General features: G+C 40.2%; 1 protein-coding gene across 4 annotated transcripts in view; it reads right to left on the reverse strand.

Annotated features, from left to right (window-relative positions):
* The window catches only part of NPAS3 (neuronal PAS domain protein 3), an 868,173-nt gene that overhangs the window by 741,298 nt on the left and 109,626 nt on the right, over window positions 1–17,249 (reverse strand). For all 4 annotated transcript variants that reach the window (XM_059059545.2, XM_059059547.2, XM_067028590.1 and 1 more), the window contains exon 2: window positions 17,241–17,249. This exon is cut by the window's right edge and continues 81 nt beyond it. In XM_059059545.2, the coding sequence (XP_058915528.1) occupies window positions 17,241–17,249 (9 nt within the window). The remainder of the gene's footprint in view (window positions 1–17,240) is intronic.

Genomic DNA, 17,249 nt, shown 5'->3' on the forward strand with positions numbered 1-17,249 from the left:
CTAGAATGAAAAGGAGATCGATTTTCATTGGTTGTTTTAATAATTTTAATTATTGCACTTAGCTGCTGAACATTTCTGTATTTCAACATGATGGAAAGACTCAACTAAAAGATTCACTCCAGGGCTTCCCTGGTGGCGCAGTGGTTGAGAATCTGCCTCCCAATGCAGGGGACACGGGTTCAAGCCCTGGTCTGGGAAGATCCCACATGCCGCGGAGCAACTAGGCCCGTGAGCCACAATTACTGAGCCTGCGCGTCTGGAGCCTGTGCTCCTCAACAAGAGAGGCACCCGCAAGAGTGAGAGGCCCACGCACCGCGATGAAGAGTGGCCCCCACTTGCCACAACTGGAGAAAGCCCTCGCACAGAAACGAAGACCCAACACAGCCATAAATAAATAAATAAAATTAAAAGATTCACTCCAAAATGTGAACTTTATGAAAACTTTCTAGAACAGCCTATTTGGCCACTGAATTGGGACTCTCCTCAAGATGCATGAATAATCTAATCATGGTTTTTCTGTATCTTTTTATTACGACCATGTAAGTGGTGACCTAGAAAAGTTTCTTGAGAGCAGAAAACTGTCCTTTTCTGTTCAATCCCACCTATGTCTTTTCTTTTTTTCTTTTTTTTTTTTTTTGCAGTACACAGGCCTCTCACTGTTGTGGCCTCTCCCGTTGTGGAGCACAGGCTCCGGACGTGCAGGCCCAGTGGCCATGGCTCACGGGCCTAGCCGCTCCACGGCATGTGGGATCTTCCCGGACCGGGGCACGAACCCATGTCTCCTGCATCGGCAGGCGGACTCCCAACCACTGCGCCACCAGGGAAGCCCCACCACCAATGTCTTTTTACCAAGTTCTGGGCATCGTCTTTGATGGAAGCTCAATAATGATAATGGTGTTGTTCCAAAGATGATCAACTATTAATTTACCATGATGCTCAATGGTTGGATCAGAATCACTCAGTAAAGAGCAGAGAGATTATGTAACAACCTTCTGGGTAAATGTCCCATGGGGGCAATTTGTGCCCGTTAGGTGGTATGGACTAAAATCTAGGAAAGAGGACAGATGCTGAAATTACTTATTTTCAGCACACACTAGACCAAAAATTCACTTTCAGTCTGCCATAACTGTCTAAATTCCATATTAGAAAAAAGACTTCTGAATCAGGATAAAAAATTAAGAGCACCCATACTGTTATATACTTCAAAAAGTTATTATAAATATGCTTTAATATGTTTATATCAACATAGCACAGTCTCTCTTGAGCATTCTTTGTGCTTTATCATCTTAAATATCTTGCATTCCTATTGGGCTAAACCGTCACCATTCTGCTCATTGGATAGTTGTAATTAGTCCACCACTGCATGAATGCAGGACCAGGTACAGAACAAAGAATGCAACCTCAGCTTTCCAACCAGCAGGTGGATGCTCTGACCCCTACGCCTTGTGCTATGATCATGAGTGATAGAGCTGTTCCGATGCAAGCTACTTTCAAATAATGATCCACAAAGTTAATCAAAAGGGCTTCCCTGTTCAATATTTACCTGTTACTCATTGACAGTCACTGTCTGCATTGCCATCTATGATGTATAGAGTGGGATCAGGAATACTGAGCTCAAACAGAACCTCAGTGCCTCGCTGAAGTACCAGGCACAATAAAAGCTGAATTAAGCTGCTCTTCAAACCACCCCTGACACTAAAGATGTCTGCATGAATTCCACAGCAGCAAAGCATTGCTCCTTCATGGATTTGGAGCCCAAATTAGCTTTTGATAATAAGAGAAATGGAAGGATGAACAACCACATGAGGGGGAAAAAAAGGAGATATTGGGTATCAAAACATAAACATGGAGGGGAAAATAGTAATTTCCTGTACTTGGACAAAAAAAATATTATTCCCTTCTTGATGTGATCTCCTTGCTTTTATGTACTAGGAAAGTCATATCTATCCTGAAAATTATTTTTCTCATTTTAATACACATTCAACATTTTAAGCTAAAAAATAAGAAAATACTGATCTTTTTATGTGTTAGGTATTTAAAAGCTGTCTTTCAGTCTGTCAATCAAATGTACCCAGAAGGGGATGTTGACCAGACTCCATGTCCACCCCTGAAAAGAGACAGGTAATCAGAGTGATCATAATACAATTCTCCCATTTTATTTTTTAACCATCAGCTAGAGAGCAAGGCTTAATATGAGACCTTATTATTCACATCATCCATGCAGCCTGGCGGGCTTGAATACGGGTGTTTAATGGAGGAAAGTCATTCCAGATGTTAATCCTCTTTTAACTAATTTTTCCTGAACATTTACTTAGGAATGGTAAACAGTTTTTGAGCATTTAGTATGTACCAGGAATTGTTCTAAGTAAGTTACATGTATTAGTACACTTATTGTCCATGATAAACCCTATGAGAGAGACTATTATCATTACTCAGAAGAGAAAAATGGGGGACAGAGAGCTTATGTAACTTATTCAAGATCACTCAGCAAAAAACAGTGGAACCAGGGTTTGCACACATCCGTCTCCATCAGAGCCTGTACACTTACCCTCTACACTGAAGTTGCCTCTAATTGCCTTTAGCACTACTGAAGAGGTAAGACAATCACTGGCCTTTAATAAGCACCTTAAGAAGATTTGTGGAGTAAATAAATTAATTAACATCTCTAAGGAACTTGCAATTTTATTGAGAAGATATTATCCATACACACACCCACACACTTTTACCCTTTAACTTTTGTAAGTTTATGTCATGCCTCTCCACTCTGTGTATGAGTTCCTAAAGGTATATATTTACATATATATGATTGAATGCCCCCAAACATGTGATACAGAGTAAATGACACATGAGGATTTAATCTTGGGCTCAATATTGACTTTCCTCTCTTCTCTATCTCCCCTCAATCCATTCCATCAGGAAATCCTGTTGGCTCTTCCTTCAGAATAGGTCAGAATCCTAAGTCTTCTCACCACCTCCACTTCTACACCATTGGTATGAGCCACGTTGCTTATGGTCATAGTCTCCAATCTGGTCTCCCTTCTTCCACCCTCATCCCCCTGAAGCACATGCTCAGCCAGCCGCCAGACTGATCCTAAAAATTACATTATGTCCCATTACTCCTCAATTCAAAAATCTTCCCAAGGCCCCATTTCAAGTAGAGTAAAAGCCAAAAGCCTTACGTGGCCTGCCAGGTTCCTATGTGTGACCTCCCTATCACCTCGCTGAACTGTCTCCTGCTACTGTCCTCCCTGCTCATACAGACCCCACCACACTGTCCTCCTTGTGGTCTTTGAACACATCAAGAACCCTTGAGCCGCAAAGCCTTCACTCTGCCTAGAGTATCTTCCCCTGCCTATCCAGATGCTTAACTCCCTCACATCCTTGGAGGAAAATGTCATACTTTTAAATGGAGCCTCACCTATTTGAAACCATACCAAAAACTTCACCTCAACACCCCTAATTTCTTCTTAACCTGTATTTTTGTTCCATAGCACTGACCACCAAACAGACTAAGTGATCTACTTGGTTTTTGACATTTGTTGTTTACTGCCTGTCTCTAATGCCCTCGAACTTGGGGGGCGAAGATTTTGGTCTTTGTTCATCGACTTATCCCAAACAATAGTTCCTAGTTATAGAACATACCCAATTAATGTGTTGAATTAAGAGAGGAAAGAAACCACTGTGGATAAAGCCAAGGCACAGAGATAGTGCATGTCTTGTACCTAACACGAGTAAGCGGACACATTTCACAGACAGGAGCAGAGAGTCTGGATTGAGAAAGACCTTGGGGGAGAAGGGCAGGCAAACTAGAGCAAGACTGGTGGGCTTTAAACACTAAGCTATAGACACCATGTGGTGAGAATGAATAGTCAATATTTTGAGCAAGGAAATATGCTAGAAACATTACTTTAATCTGATAACTATTTATAAGGTAGCCCAGAAAGGAAAATTTGTACTGTCTTGCAATGTACTTTGTGTACAGTAAACTCAAGTACTTAATAAAACTGAATGAGGGCTTCCCTGGTGGTGCAGTAGTTAAGAATCCGCCTGCCAATGCAGGGGACACAGGTTCGAGCCCCCGACCAGAAAGACCCCACATGCCACGGAGCAACTAAGCCCATGCGCCACAACTTACTGAGCCTGTGCACCTAGAGCCCGTGCTCTACAACAAGAGAAGCCACCACAATGAGAAGCCCGCTCACAGCAACTAGAGAAAGCCCGCGTGCAGCAACGAAGACTCAAGCAGCCAAAAATAAATAAATTAATTTTTTAAAAAAAACTGAATGAGATGGGAGATAAGAAGAGTAAGGGGGAGACTGCAACAATCTAGGAATGAAATAAGAGCTTAGAGTAAGGATATGGAAAAAGAAAATTATTTTTAAATCATGCTATAAGCAGAATATTTCAGACTAGAGGGGTAAAATAGAAGATGATTCCAAGAGCGAACCTGATAGACTAGAAAAATTAATATAAAGCAAAAGAAGTGCAGGGTAGGAGAGGAACATTCTAAGGAAGATGTGAAGATCTTTTCTGGGAGAACGGCTGCCCTGTCCTGGAGAGAGCCCTAGACTGGGAGATCAGGAATGTCTCTCTTTGCAGGAGGGCCAGGCCATACTGCCACCATGTGAAACTCTTCAAATCTCTTAATCTCTAGGACTCGAGGGCTTTTTATTTGTTCATTTGCTTGGTTTAAGGTTTTTTCCATGTAAAATGGAGATAAAATACAGTTCACTGGGTTGCTTTGAGAATCAACTGGGAAACACCAAGAAGTGCTTGCAAATTTGTCTTTAGATGCAGAGGTTGATACAAAGTGGATCACAGGCAGAGACATCAAGCAGTTTAGAAATATAAAACTTGAATTTGGAAAGAGGTAGGGCTTGATATAAAAGTTTTGGATTCATCCATTTCTGTGTGATAACTGCAGTATAACAGATGAAGTTTCCAAAGGGGAGACCTAATTGCCTTCACACTCGAGGGTACACAGCTGGGAACACAAAGGACACTGAATGTTTAAGTGACTAACATTCAAATATAAGAAACTTCCCTCCTCTACAGGTAAGGCTTTAAGTTCCTCAGAGTCTTATTCTTTCGCAGCAATAGATTTCATTAGACTATCCTTCAGTAGAGGATGAATGCTTTTCTGAGGAAAACTATCATCCTGCTCCAAAGGGCCACATCATTCTGTTTAAAGGGGATAAACTGCTGGACCAGACTGACTCAGATTGTTCTGCTATAAATAGTCACCAGATTAAACTTTATTAGCTGTGTAAACCGAGCAACTGGCCCACCGTCTCTGAGCCTTCATTTTCTTCAGTGCAAAATTAGTATACTACTTACTTACTTCCAAAGTGGTTATTTGGGTCAATTATCATAATGCCTAAAAAAACCACAGAACACCACAGTTGTAACCTGTTACTTCCTTTCCTTCTGATTTCAGCTAATCAATTACCACATCTGTATTACTAGATATGGAAAACCCGCCAACACAGAAGCAAGAATGGTGAAACTGGGCTTCGCTGGTGGCACAGTGGTTGAGAGTCCGCCTGCCGATGCAGGGGACGCGGGTTCGTGCCCCGGTCCGGGAAGATCCCACATGCCGCGGAGCGGCTGGGCCCGTGAGCCATGGCCGCTGAGCCTGCGCTCCACAACGGGAGAGGCCACAACGGTGAGAGGCCCGCGCACCACGAAAAAGGAAAAAAAAAAAAGAATGGTGAAACTGAAACCTAACTTCATTATCAAGAGTTAAAACTTCTCTTGTCTGCAGAAGGATCAATTTAGCCTCACAATGAAAGGCCTCAGCATCAATGGTTATTTCCTTTTGATGGCAGAATAAATCCAGCTGTATTGTCTATGTCTCAGAGCCTCGAATTCTGAGGACACTCTGTACCACAGCAGTCATTTTTGTCCTGCAAATTTCTCCTGAACAGAGCCAATAAAGGTATCTGTGGTGCAAGTGAACCAAACTTGCCACTAGATCCTTATAAAAATACACAACTGAACTTCCCTGGTGGCACAGTGGTTAAGATATCCACCTGCCAATGCAGGGGACACGGATTCTATCCCTGGACCAGGAAGACCCCACATGCCATGGAGCAGCTAAGCCCTGTGTGCCTCAACTACTGAGCCTGGGCTCTAGAGCCCGCAAGCCACAACTACTGAGCCTGTGTCCACAACTACTGAAACCCGCGCACCTAGAGCCTGTGCTCCGCAACAAGAGAAGCCACTGCAGTAAGCCCATGCACCACAACAAAGAGTAGACCCCGCTCGCCGCAACTAGAGAAAGCCTTTGCGCAGCAACGAAGACTCAACGCAGCCAAAAATAAATAAATAAGTTTATTATTTTTAAAAATATGCTACTTAAAATCTGCCTGCCCATAATTTTAGTTTAGTCTCCCTCTCCTCAAAGCATTTCACAAGTGCGATAAATTAAAAAAAAAAAAAAAAAAAAAAAGACAAAACAGCATTCTTCATTCCTACCAGCCTCATATAAATTGTTACTAGCTTTGGGCAAGCAGCATTCAGAAAAGAGGGTAAACAATCTTGCTATCAGATGAATTTATAGATCGTCAATTTTATAAGAACTCAAGAATCTCCCCTACCCTCCACTTTCACCCCCACTAGATGTGTCTCCAAATCTCTCCTTTTAAAAACATGGTGACATGACCACCACTGCTTTCACTGATATTAATTCAAGACTTAGGACACCTGGTGAATTTCTCCAGGGGATGAGAATTGGAGCTGCTGCTTATTTTCCCCTTGCAAGCCATCAAGTAGTTAGGCAGTCCCTGGAAAAGCATGCTGCTTCCCTGGAAGTGAGCAAAGACCACCCTGTTATTACAGGTATCCCCCACTTTTCTAAAATTTGCTTTACACCACTTTGCTTTTATGAAAGACTACATTAGTACCTGTTTTCAATAACTGAAAGAAATCGGAAGAGGACTTTCACATTTGGGGAAAAGGCAAAAGTGAAAATAGCCTTCAGTGTTTGTTTTGCGGTGAGAAGTTACAGAGGCAGGGAGCTCACCCTGAGCAGTGAGAGGCACCACCAAGTTCCTTCCCCAGGAACTATGCGCTGCATCTCTGCATCAAACCCTCATACCTTTGAACTGTGTCTGTGAGCATGTGTCTTCATCTCCATTTATTTTGTGCATATGTTAGCAAAATGGGTCCCCTAAGGTAAGTGCTTCTTCCCTTTACGTCATTTTGGCTTACAAAGGCTTTCCTAGGAATGCTCTGCTTTCTGATGGCAAGGGCATCCTGCACTGCAAATGTTAATTCTTCACCAGGAGATCCAGCTGGTGTCTAAAGCATATGGAATGGGAGACCGTGCCCAACAGAGCCATGCCAACTCAATTTCACTCCTAAACCAATTTTGTTAGTGTAGTTGGAGAGTGGAAGCAAAGAGAAGAATCAAAAAGATCATGCACCTCTTCTGGTTTAAAGGCCAAGGCATGCAATTGGCTGTGATTCACTCTGAGAACCCATGACAGGCAATAGTCAAGGAAATGAGGCTGTTATGGAAGCTTATGTTGGTTGAAATGCAAGCGATGAGAATTGCTAGAGAGAGAAACAGGCCTCTCGTCATTGGTACCTAATGAGAAAAAGCAAAGAGTGAGGCCCTATAAATAAAATTTTCTATATAAATACTCCTGCGTTGGGTTTAATAAATAAGATTAATTTTTTTAAAAAAGCTGTACGTTTCTCGAGCCCACTATACCCTTCTCACCATTAGCTTCATCCTCTAACTTTCTACCTTTCAGTGATGGACTCTCTAGATAAAAAGGATTTTACTGTAGGGAGCCTTTATAAATGAGCTGAAGGAAGGGAAGGGAAATAAGGTTTTAAATAAGATACGATGATAGTCTATTTAATCACATAAATATAAAGCGCTCAATTCCAAAGAATCCTCACACTAATATGTGAATCACAATGGTCTCAAGTTGGCCAACAGAAAATCACTCAACTATACTTTCCTTACACTCTGGTTATTGAGACAAAATCCTCCCAGAAACCAGACCTCTCTCTGCTTTGAGAACTAGACGAAAACATCTCAATGCTGAACACTGTAAGTAGCATTCTTTTTAAGCAACCTAAGGATTGATGTAGGAGATGTGGCATGTGAGAGAATGAGTTTGTAAAGTAGCCAGAAAACTCCATCTAATCACTTAACGGTTACCTCTCATACATGTACATATTCTGATCTAAAAAAAGCCGTATGGTACTTCCCTGGTGGCACAGTGGTTAAGAATCTGCCTGTCAATGCAGGGGACACGGGTTAGATCCCTGGTTCGAGAAGATCCCACGTGCCGCGGAGCAACTAAGCCCGTGCGCCACAACTACTGAAGCTGCACTCTAGAGCCCGCAAACCACAACTACTGAGCCCACGTGCTGCAACTACTGAAGGCCGCGCAGCTAGAGCCCGTGCTCTGCAACAAGAGAAGCCACTGCAACGAGAAGCCCATGCACTGCAACGAAGAGTAAGTAGCCCCCGCTTGCAGCAACTAGAGAAAGCCAGCAACGAAAACCAAAACGCAGCCAAAATAAATAAATAAATAAGATTAATTAATTTTTTTTTTAAAAAGCTGTACATTTCTCGAGCCCACTATACCCTTCTCACCATTGGCTTCATCGTCTTACTTTCCAATGATGGACTCTCTAGATAAAAATACTGAGAGGATAGAGAAGGATTTTTCTGCTGAAAATTTTATCACTCGTTCTTGCTAGAGTTCTCTTGTTTTTTCTAACGAAAGAATTTAAATTCCCCACACAAGAAAGCAGTAAAAGTTCAGAAAGGAAACACAAACTGCAACAGGAAAAAATATACGTTGTGTAAGACAACAAATCTCTGTAGAAAGTAGTTTCTATATGGAAGTTGACTAGTTTCCAACTTCCCTTAAATCAGTTGCTTGTGGACAAATTAGAACACTTGGCCCCAGATATCTGCCAGCTGAGGCAACTTGTGGATGGATTCACAAGGAAAACCTATATATGTGGATATAGAACTATCAAAGATGTCATGCTTATAAACACAATTATACATAAGGATAGACACCAAATTGTTAATGGTAGCTGTCTGTGGGTGGTGCAATTACAAGCGCTGTGTTTTTTTCTTTATGTTTATATGCATTTTTTAAATGCTCTGGAATGAAATGTGTTGCATCTCTATGCAAAAAGAGCTTTTCCAAGAGAAAACAATATAACTAATCTAGGAATCGCAACCCACCCCACAGGCCACCAACCCAGAGCCATGGCATTGGACTTAATGAAAAGTAATTCCAAGAGTATCCCCTTAACACAAGTTGATGTCCTGCCACAGTGTATTCGATAAGCTCCAAAGTAGCACAAATCCAAGGTCATTACTGAGCAGAGGACAGGGAATTCCCTGAATCAATAGACAAATACATGGAAATAAAAGTTCTGAGTAAAGTTGAAAACAATCTCTTCCCTTGGTTGTTGGTAAGACTATTAAGGGGGGTATGCTGATTATGTATCTTCTCATTTAAGTGGATAAAAAATCCTATTGCATTTTTTCTTCTGTAAGCTTATACATACTTTTAACACAGATCATAATACTTTTTAAGTGGCATTTCCATTTTAATATATTTTCCACTGGAAATTTAAGAAAATATAATCTTCCTAAGCATATGAAATTTTCTGGTGTATGAAATTAACAGTGATCCTGAATATTCACTAAAGTTCACAATTATTCCTTATAATGGAATACTGTATTTTGAATGCTATGAAAGTGGAAAGTCTTGCATCTATATTATATAACACATGGTAATAAATGGCAAATTTAACATACAACTCAGAATGTGTTCCTTTAGGAACGTTAAATTCCCCAACATTTCCATAGTCATAATGGCTTATCTTGCTGGAGGCTAAATGATTATTTCCATTTTGTAAACAAGAGCTCTATGAGGTGAATAGTTGTACCCTAAGTTAGGTGAGTAACAAAGTATTGCTCATTTAGTGAGTTTTTACTATATGCCAAGCACCATAGTAAATGTTTTTGTGGCTTAGACCTTACACTCTGCGGTCAGACAGACTGGAGGTCTAATGCAAGGGTCAGTAAACTTTTCCTGTAAAGGGCCACACAGGAAACATTTGAGGCTTTGTGGGCCATATGGTCTCCGTCACCACTACTCAACTCTGTCATGATAGCACAAAAGCATACATAGACAGTGCATAAGTGGATGGGTGTAGAGGTGTTCTAATAAAACTTTATTTACAAAAACAGGCAGTGGGAAGGGGCAACAGATGTGGCCAGTGAGCCACAATTTAGTGATGCTGATCCAAATCCCACCATATCCTACCCTCCTTAACTTTGAGTGAGCTACTCTATAAGTTATCTGTAAAATGGTGGTAATAAACATACCTAGTGCCTACGTTTATTGTAAAGACTTTTAAAATATATATATTAAGCTATTAGCCCACTGCCAGACATCAGTATCTGGTAAAAGATTAGTAATGTTAGCCATTATCATCATCTTTATCATTACATTGATCCTCAAAACAACTATGAGATAATTATCATTTTTGCCTCCATTTTAGAGGTGAGAAAACAAGCTTAAAGAGTTAAGTAACTTGGCCACTGTCCCACATCTAAGATAATTGTGGGGCTAGGATCAAACTCAGATCCATTTCCAGGAGGTTAAGCTTTCTCTAGCAATGATTAAATATTATTGCATGGACTTGTAGATCTAAATTAGACTAAAGCATAATTCTTCTACTCTGATGCATAAACTAAGCCCAAAAATTCACTGAAGACACCTTTACAAACAACACACAGAACAAGCTGTTCTTAAGGTGAAGAGAATTTATTAAAACCACAGTTTATAGGTAAGTTTGCTCTATTATTTTTTAAATCTGGGCACAAGCACATTAGTCTCTGATCCTCTCTGAAACCACCGGTTAGCGATTTTGAACACTGTAGTTGAACAGCATGCCTACAAAAGGCTCATTGTAGCTCTATTCCTGTAACCTTGACCTTTACTTTCTGTTCTCAAGTTTCTAGAGTCCTCATACATTCTGCAGGTGTGTCACTAACCAATTATTTTTAAAAATCTAGGCAGTCACTTCTCTCATAATGAAAATATACACTCTGGTGAAGCCAATTAATATTCTTTCATTTTAAATCATGCCTCCTGTGCCTGTCCATTTTTACTCTCTGGCATTCTTTTATCTTGAATTACAAGTGGTCTGTGAGGAGAAAGGCAAATATGGAGCACCTCAAGCCAAGAAAAGCAGTGAATTTGTGGATAGGTCCTGAACTGGATTTCATATTGGGAGAGTCCTCCAAGATGTTTATAAATCAAAAATAACTTCAAACTAACAAACACAGGATGACTGCATACTCTTCCATGCAAAGCACACTAAATAACTTTCTAAACAGAGGAGGCGCTGAGGCCATAGGCCACGCCGCAGCAGGTTTCCTGCCTCAGGTCTAAGCTGCTTCGGGAGCTGTTCTCTAACAGGCAGTCCGTTCCACACTCCGCCCCTCCTGAAAACCCCCCTAGGGCCCCACAGGAGGGCAATCTACTAGATGCCTCTGCTCCTCTTTCTCCAACCTTAACTGTCACCTTTCCCCCAGCCCTCCACTCCTGACATGTGCCATTAGTGATTGGTTACACAAGAAATACTCTTCTTTTAGCCTAAATCACTACCTCAGGCACCCCTCCCCCAAATCAGGTATCTTCCACCATGAAGACTCCAGGGCCCACCTTGACTATTAAAAATACCTCTTGCATGGCGCCACTTCCACAGTTTGCACTCATCTCACCAGAGGCACCTCTCACATGGAACCCCAATTACTTGTTTACATCTCAGGCTTCTAGGCTTCTGGAGGGCAGAAGTCTCTTAGTCACCTTTGACTAGTTTGTGTAAAGTAGCACCTGACTCGTGGGTGACAATCAAAATACATTCGTCAAATGAATAAATTAGTTCATTTTAAAGCTAGTCCTAAATAATACACTTTTATGCCATCACATTACCAAGAAATGCTACTTCAAGTCATTTGCAGGCAAAAATCACTGGTGTGGTGCTAAAATTAACCGGGAGAAACCACCAGAAACCATGCTGAGGTCTGAAAGGCATGATGTGGAAATCAGAATTCATTTGGATGTTGAAAGGCTTGAAGCAGTTCTTGCTACAAAGTTCAACATCTGTTTAACATGCAGATTCTATTAGAGCTCTTTATGAAGTTCACTGTATATTTCTCTTTTCTCAATTCTTAGGTATTTACTGATCCAAACACAACTGGTGTAAATTATTCTAATGTGCGCGAGGTGGGGGATGAGGAGCCAGTATAATAGCAACCAATCAATCGGGTTAAACAACCAGTAAAAGAACTTGCTGCTGCCACTGGAGCCTCCTTGACCTTTCCCTCCCCTTCAGCACTGGTGACCATCTATCCCCCAGCAGCCTGCCTGACGAGACACCTGTCTTGTTCTCCTTAATTGGGAGGACACGTGCAAGTGGTTAGTACTCTGTCTGGCACAACACAGCAGATGAAGACTGGTGAATTTCTTCTTTCTTCATTCATTCTCCTCCTCTTGCTCCTGGACCCTGTTAATTCCTTCCCTCTTCTGAGTCTGAATCTTCCCATTTCCAAACCCCTGCTTCGTGGCAAAGGCCAGCCTCAATACTGTCCTGAACAGAAGAACACCCTCCTTCTGGGTTTGTCCCTCCAGGCCCAGGTTAATTTCTCCAATCCCTGTCATGGTGTCTGAAATTACTCTGCTGGAGAAGCCACCCTTTTTTGCTTGAATTCTTTACTTGGAGTTACTTATTAAAATTCAAATGGAAGAGTAACATTATCAGTTAACAACACCTGATCCCAATGAGGGGAACAGACAAAAATGTATGCCCCGCCTCTTTGGGGAAAGGCCCAGGCATGAAACACTACCCAGGTATCCAGGTGGAGTGAACTTCACAGAGGAGGAAGATGGGCTTGGAATGGAGAAGACAGGAAACAAAGACAAGCCTCACAAACTTGCCCATGCCTCCTTCTCTTTAGGTGATACCTGTCTAGTCAATTACAAGCACCTTCTCTATCTTGGCTGCACTTTGAGACTAGGAACCCTGAGTTAAACCTCTTTGTTCAAAATAGTTACAGCAGTGCCTATTGACATGGCATAGCATAGGTTCAATAAATATCAGTAACTTAAGTTCCAGTCTCCCCAGACTCGTCTTAAAGCTGTACTCAACAGCAGTCATTTCAAGAATGGCCAATCTTCCTTGAATCCCTCTACAGTAGTATCCAACCAGATAGCTAAATTGTGACAAACTTTAAGGCCCTAAAGGCCTTTCTCAGCTGACTCTTTCCTACCTAGTTATCTTTCCCCACAATCACATATTAACACAGGTAAATTTGATGAATTTATTGCTACAATTCCATCTCATGTCTGGGAAAGTTTCCTGTGACTCAAATATTTTCTTGTCTTTCTTTAAAACTAAAGTTTAAAGTTATCATAATTATTATGGAGGGGGATATCTTTTTTTTTTCCAACTCTCCATACTACTTTTACTTTTATGATTGAAAATATATATAAAAAAAAGACAACTGTTTTAATTACAAATAACCGTGTCATCTCCCAATCCAGTCTACTACTTTATAGATGGGTTCACTAAAATCTAAAGATACTATTGCAAACTATAAGGAGAGCTAAAAATGGAGAGAGGGGTCTGGGATCTGAAAGTTTCAGTACTTAGCGAAATGACAGCTTAACAGAAAGCAATGAAATTTATAAAGTATTTACAATGTGGTTACCATTCTTGAAAACACTGTATTCCTACCCTTTGCCAAAAAACTTAATATCACCAATTACAATTTGAAGTTTTAAACTGTCCATGTCATAGTCATTTAATGTAAGAAGTTAGGGTAACTACCATTATTCTGAAACCACAAATTATGGACATTTTGAAATAATTAATCACAGGTTTCATATTCCTATGCACTTTAAACTTCAATATCATTGAAATGATTTAATTATTTTAATAATTCCCAGTAACATCTAAATGCAACATATAAAATGCTTTAAAATGTAAAATAATTCACAATAATTATAAAGCCATAGAATTACAGTTGGAAGGAATATTACTCCTCTTAAGTGATATATGCTGGTAAATATTTAACAACTACGTGGGGGTAGGAAAGAGTCTAATTTGCAGCATTTTCCAATTTCCATAGTGGAAATACTTTGCCCAATTTCAAGTCACCAGTGTGAGGTCAGGGGTCAAAGAGTTAGAAAGATGAGCATACAGCCTGCTCTCATGAGCCTATCCAAGTTGGCTCCAGCACATCCTAGATATGAGAGACCAGACAGTCCTCAACCCTTTCCACAGACTGACCATTTCTTCATAACCCACGGTACCCTGAACACTTACTGATGTAATACCCATACGTCATTATGTTTACATGTCTACCTACCACTATAGTGGCTTTCAATCTTTTTTGGATATAAAACACAGTGACAAACCACATTTTAACTGATAACCACACCCCATGTGCACACATACGTGCAGTTTTAGGTGCACATACACACACACACATAAAAACCGGAAGCCTCACAAGATAAAACACACTCTAAGTGCAATGCACTAAAATTTTCTATTATCTTCCATCTCATTTTTAAATATCTGATCTTGATCCACCATATTGGCTTCATACCCCAATATTCTAGTAGGGCCCCCCAAATTAAAAAAAAGTGCTCTACTAGACGCTAAGCTCATTGAAGATAGGATTATATGTCTCTTGTCTATGTCTAGCCCTGTGTCTAGTAGTAATTATTGAGGCCCAAGAAGGTTAAAGTAACTGCCCCAAGATGAACCTGCCATCTTTGATAAAAGAGCCCTCAAGGCAAGTGATAATTCATTACACAGAATCAGGATGTTCATGGCTTGACACAGAAAGCTAGAGTGTCTTCTTAGACAGCCACTCCTTCAGCAGAAATTAATGGAAAAGGTTTTTTTTAATTGTACTAAAGTCATCGATGGAACTTTGGCCATTTACCCACTGTAGCCTTATGGCCAGCACTGCCCGTCTGCCTAGGATGACTAGGCAAATCTGAGTGATCAGCATTTCCCTTTTACTGATAACGTTCACCCCTAAAAAGTGTTGAAAAATTACCCATCTTTTTCACAAAACATTTTCAATCCTCTAGGGAGGGTACCTATATAAAGGCTGACTAATATTAAATATATTATATAGAATATACATACTCCCATATATAATATATATTAACACCAGCTTTCCAATAACCAGCAGCCAAAGGTGTAGCTGGAGAAAACACTCAGGAAAATAAAGTCAGGATCCACAGCTTTTTCTCTTCAATGTGCTCTTGTACCACATGCTTTTTTATAGGTGCTATTAAAAGTACACTATAGTTTCAAGACAATCCAGATAAGCATCTTCACTAAAATACACAGCACCATTAATCATCTCAGTGACAATGCTCCAATTTAACATCTTAGGGATTTCCTCCCCTTCTTCATCATTTATTTGCCAATATTTCCTTGTTATGAATATCCCCCTAGTGACTTTCTCTGGCAGTCACAGCTGTGCTGCCTACTGTGTCTACCTTGACGACAAACAACACCAACTCTTAAAAAAGCAAGCCCTTCAAATGACACCTACGGTTAGAAGAGAAGCCTTGCTGCGGACTGAATTCCTGGAGACGGAGACGGAGACGCCATCCACACTCTCGCGAGGTTAAATAGACAAACCTCAGCCTCTAAGTAGACAGGCATGTCAGACACGTGACACTGGATTAATTACAAATGAACAACAGTTGGCTGAATGGTCAACAATCAACAGCTGCTTTAATACGGTCTTTAAAGGACCCCCTTCTTCTACAGCAAAAGGCTTCCTCGAAGTATCCACGAATCACAACAAAGCCACAAAATCACTAACAAATTACAGAAACCTGACCACCAAGAGCCTCAGTAATTATGACTCACAGATAATAAGAATTTTCAAAAAATATTCATCAGAAAAAAAACCTGCATTATAATTACACTAATTCTGAGGGAGAGAATAACACTATCTAGACAACAGATTATCAAGAAATAAAGCCAGAGATAAATGTAGTTGCAAAGATACAGGAAAGAGTCCCATTTTGTGTCCATTTCAGAGAGCATCCTCCAGGCGCTCCAGGATTTCTTGATATTTTATAAAATGGAAACCATGAAAGAAAACGCTCTACATCCAATTGGAGAAGTAAATAAAAGTAGAACTCACCAGCTTGTATTCAGAAAGGAGGTTTAAGGAAAAAGGGTACTTTTTTCAATAATGAAACTATTGCAAAAGAAGAGTTTGAAGACAAAAACACACCAAACTATACTTGAAAAGTATATCCAGAAAGGTTAATGCCTTCAGTGAAATTATGTTTACCTTACTTTACATTTTCTATAGGGGGATTTAATTAATTAAAAGTTAATGTTGCTTCCATCAATATTTCATAACTTTTCTGGAAAGCATAAATTTTTTCATTTGGGGAAGACTCCAATTTAGATTATTTTGTTAGACAAACAAAAACCAAACACTTTCTTCTTAGCAAAAGCAATACAAGTCAAGCTAAGATACATTAAAATGCCTTTCCTTCCCAGAGCAGAGTGTTTATTTCAGTGATAGTAACAACACCTGGTTACCAACAGTGCAGATTCTGTTAAGTAACGGACCAAGCAAATGGCAGCAAAGGCAGAGGACTCAACTTCAATTTAACTGTCCTGTAAGGTACATAGTAATTAGCTGCAAAGCTCTGAAATCTTAGCTAGCATGTTAAGTCTGCTACATGACAGTATAATTTGACTTCTTAAAGGATTATGCAAATTACAACTCATCATTCCATTACAGGACTGGAAAAAAGTGACAGCTAATTTATACATAACACACCTTTCAAATCCCTAAGATGCATAGCACCTGTGCAATGTATTTTGCCGAGATTTTCTTGCATATAAGTACTTGTTTATTGCAATATAACAAAGCTTACCTAAGAGGTTTAATATAGTCATTTAGAAAAAAAACTTTTAGACCACAATTTCAAAAGAATAAACATTTTTTTCTGTCTTGATTTCATAGGCAAAATTTTTGGTTGTTTTTGATTGTATTGTTTTGTTTTGTTTTTCCCCACTAAATTAGAGAAATATAAGGTTTCAATACAAGGACATTTTTGAATAGCTGGCAACCACAAGCACTGATGCACGAGCCAGAAGGAAGACTCACAAAGATTTCAACATACTTCTGGTAG

This window comes from Kogia breviceps, chromosome 3, assembly GCF_026419965.1.
Source record: "Kogia breviceps isolate mKogBre1 chromosome 3, mKogBre1 haplotype 1, whole genome shotgun sequence".
Lineage (NCBI taxonomy): Eukaryota > Metazoa > Chordata > Mammalia > Artiodactyla > Physeteridae > Kogia > Kogia breviceps.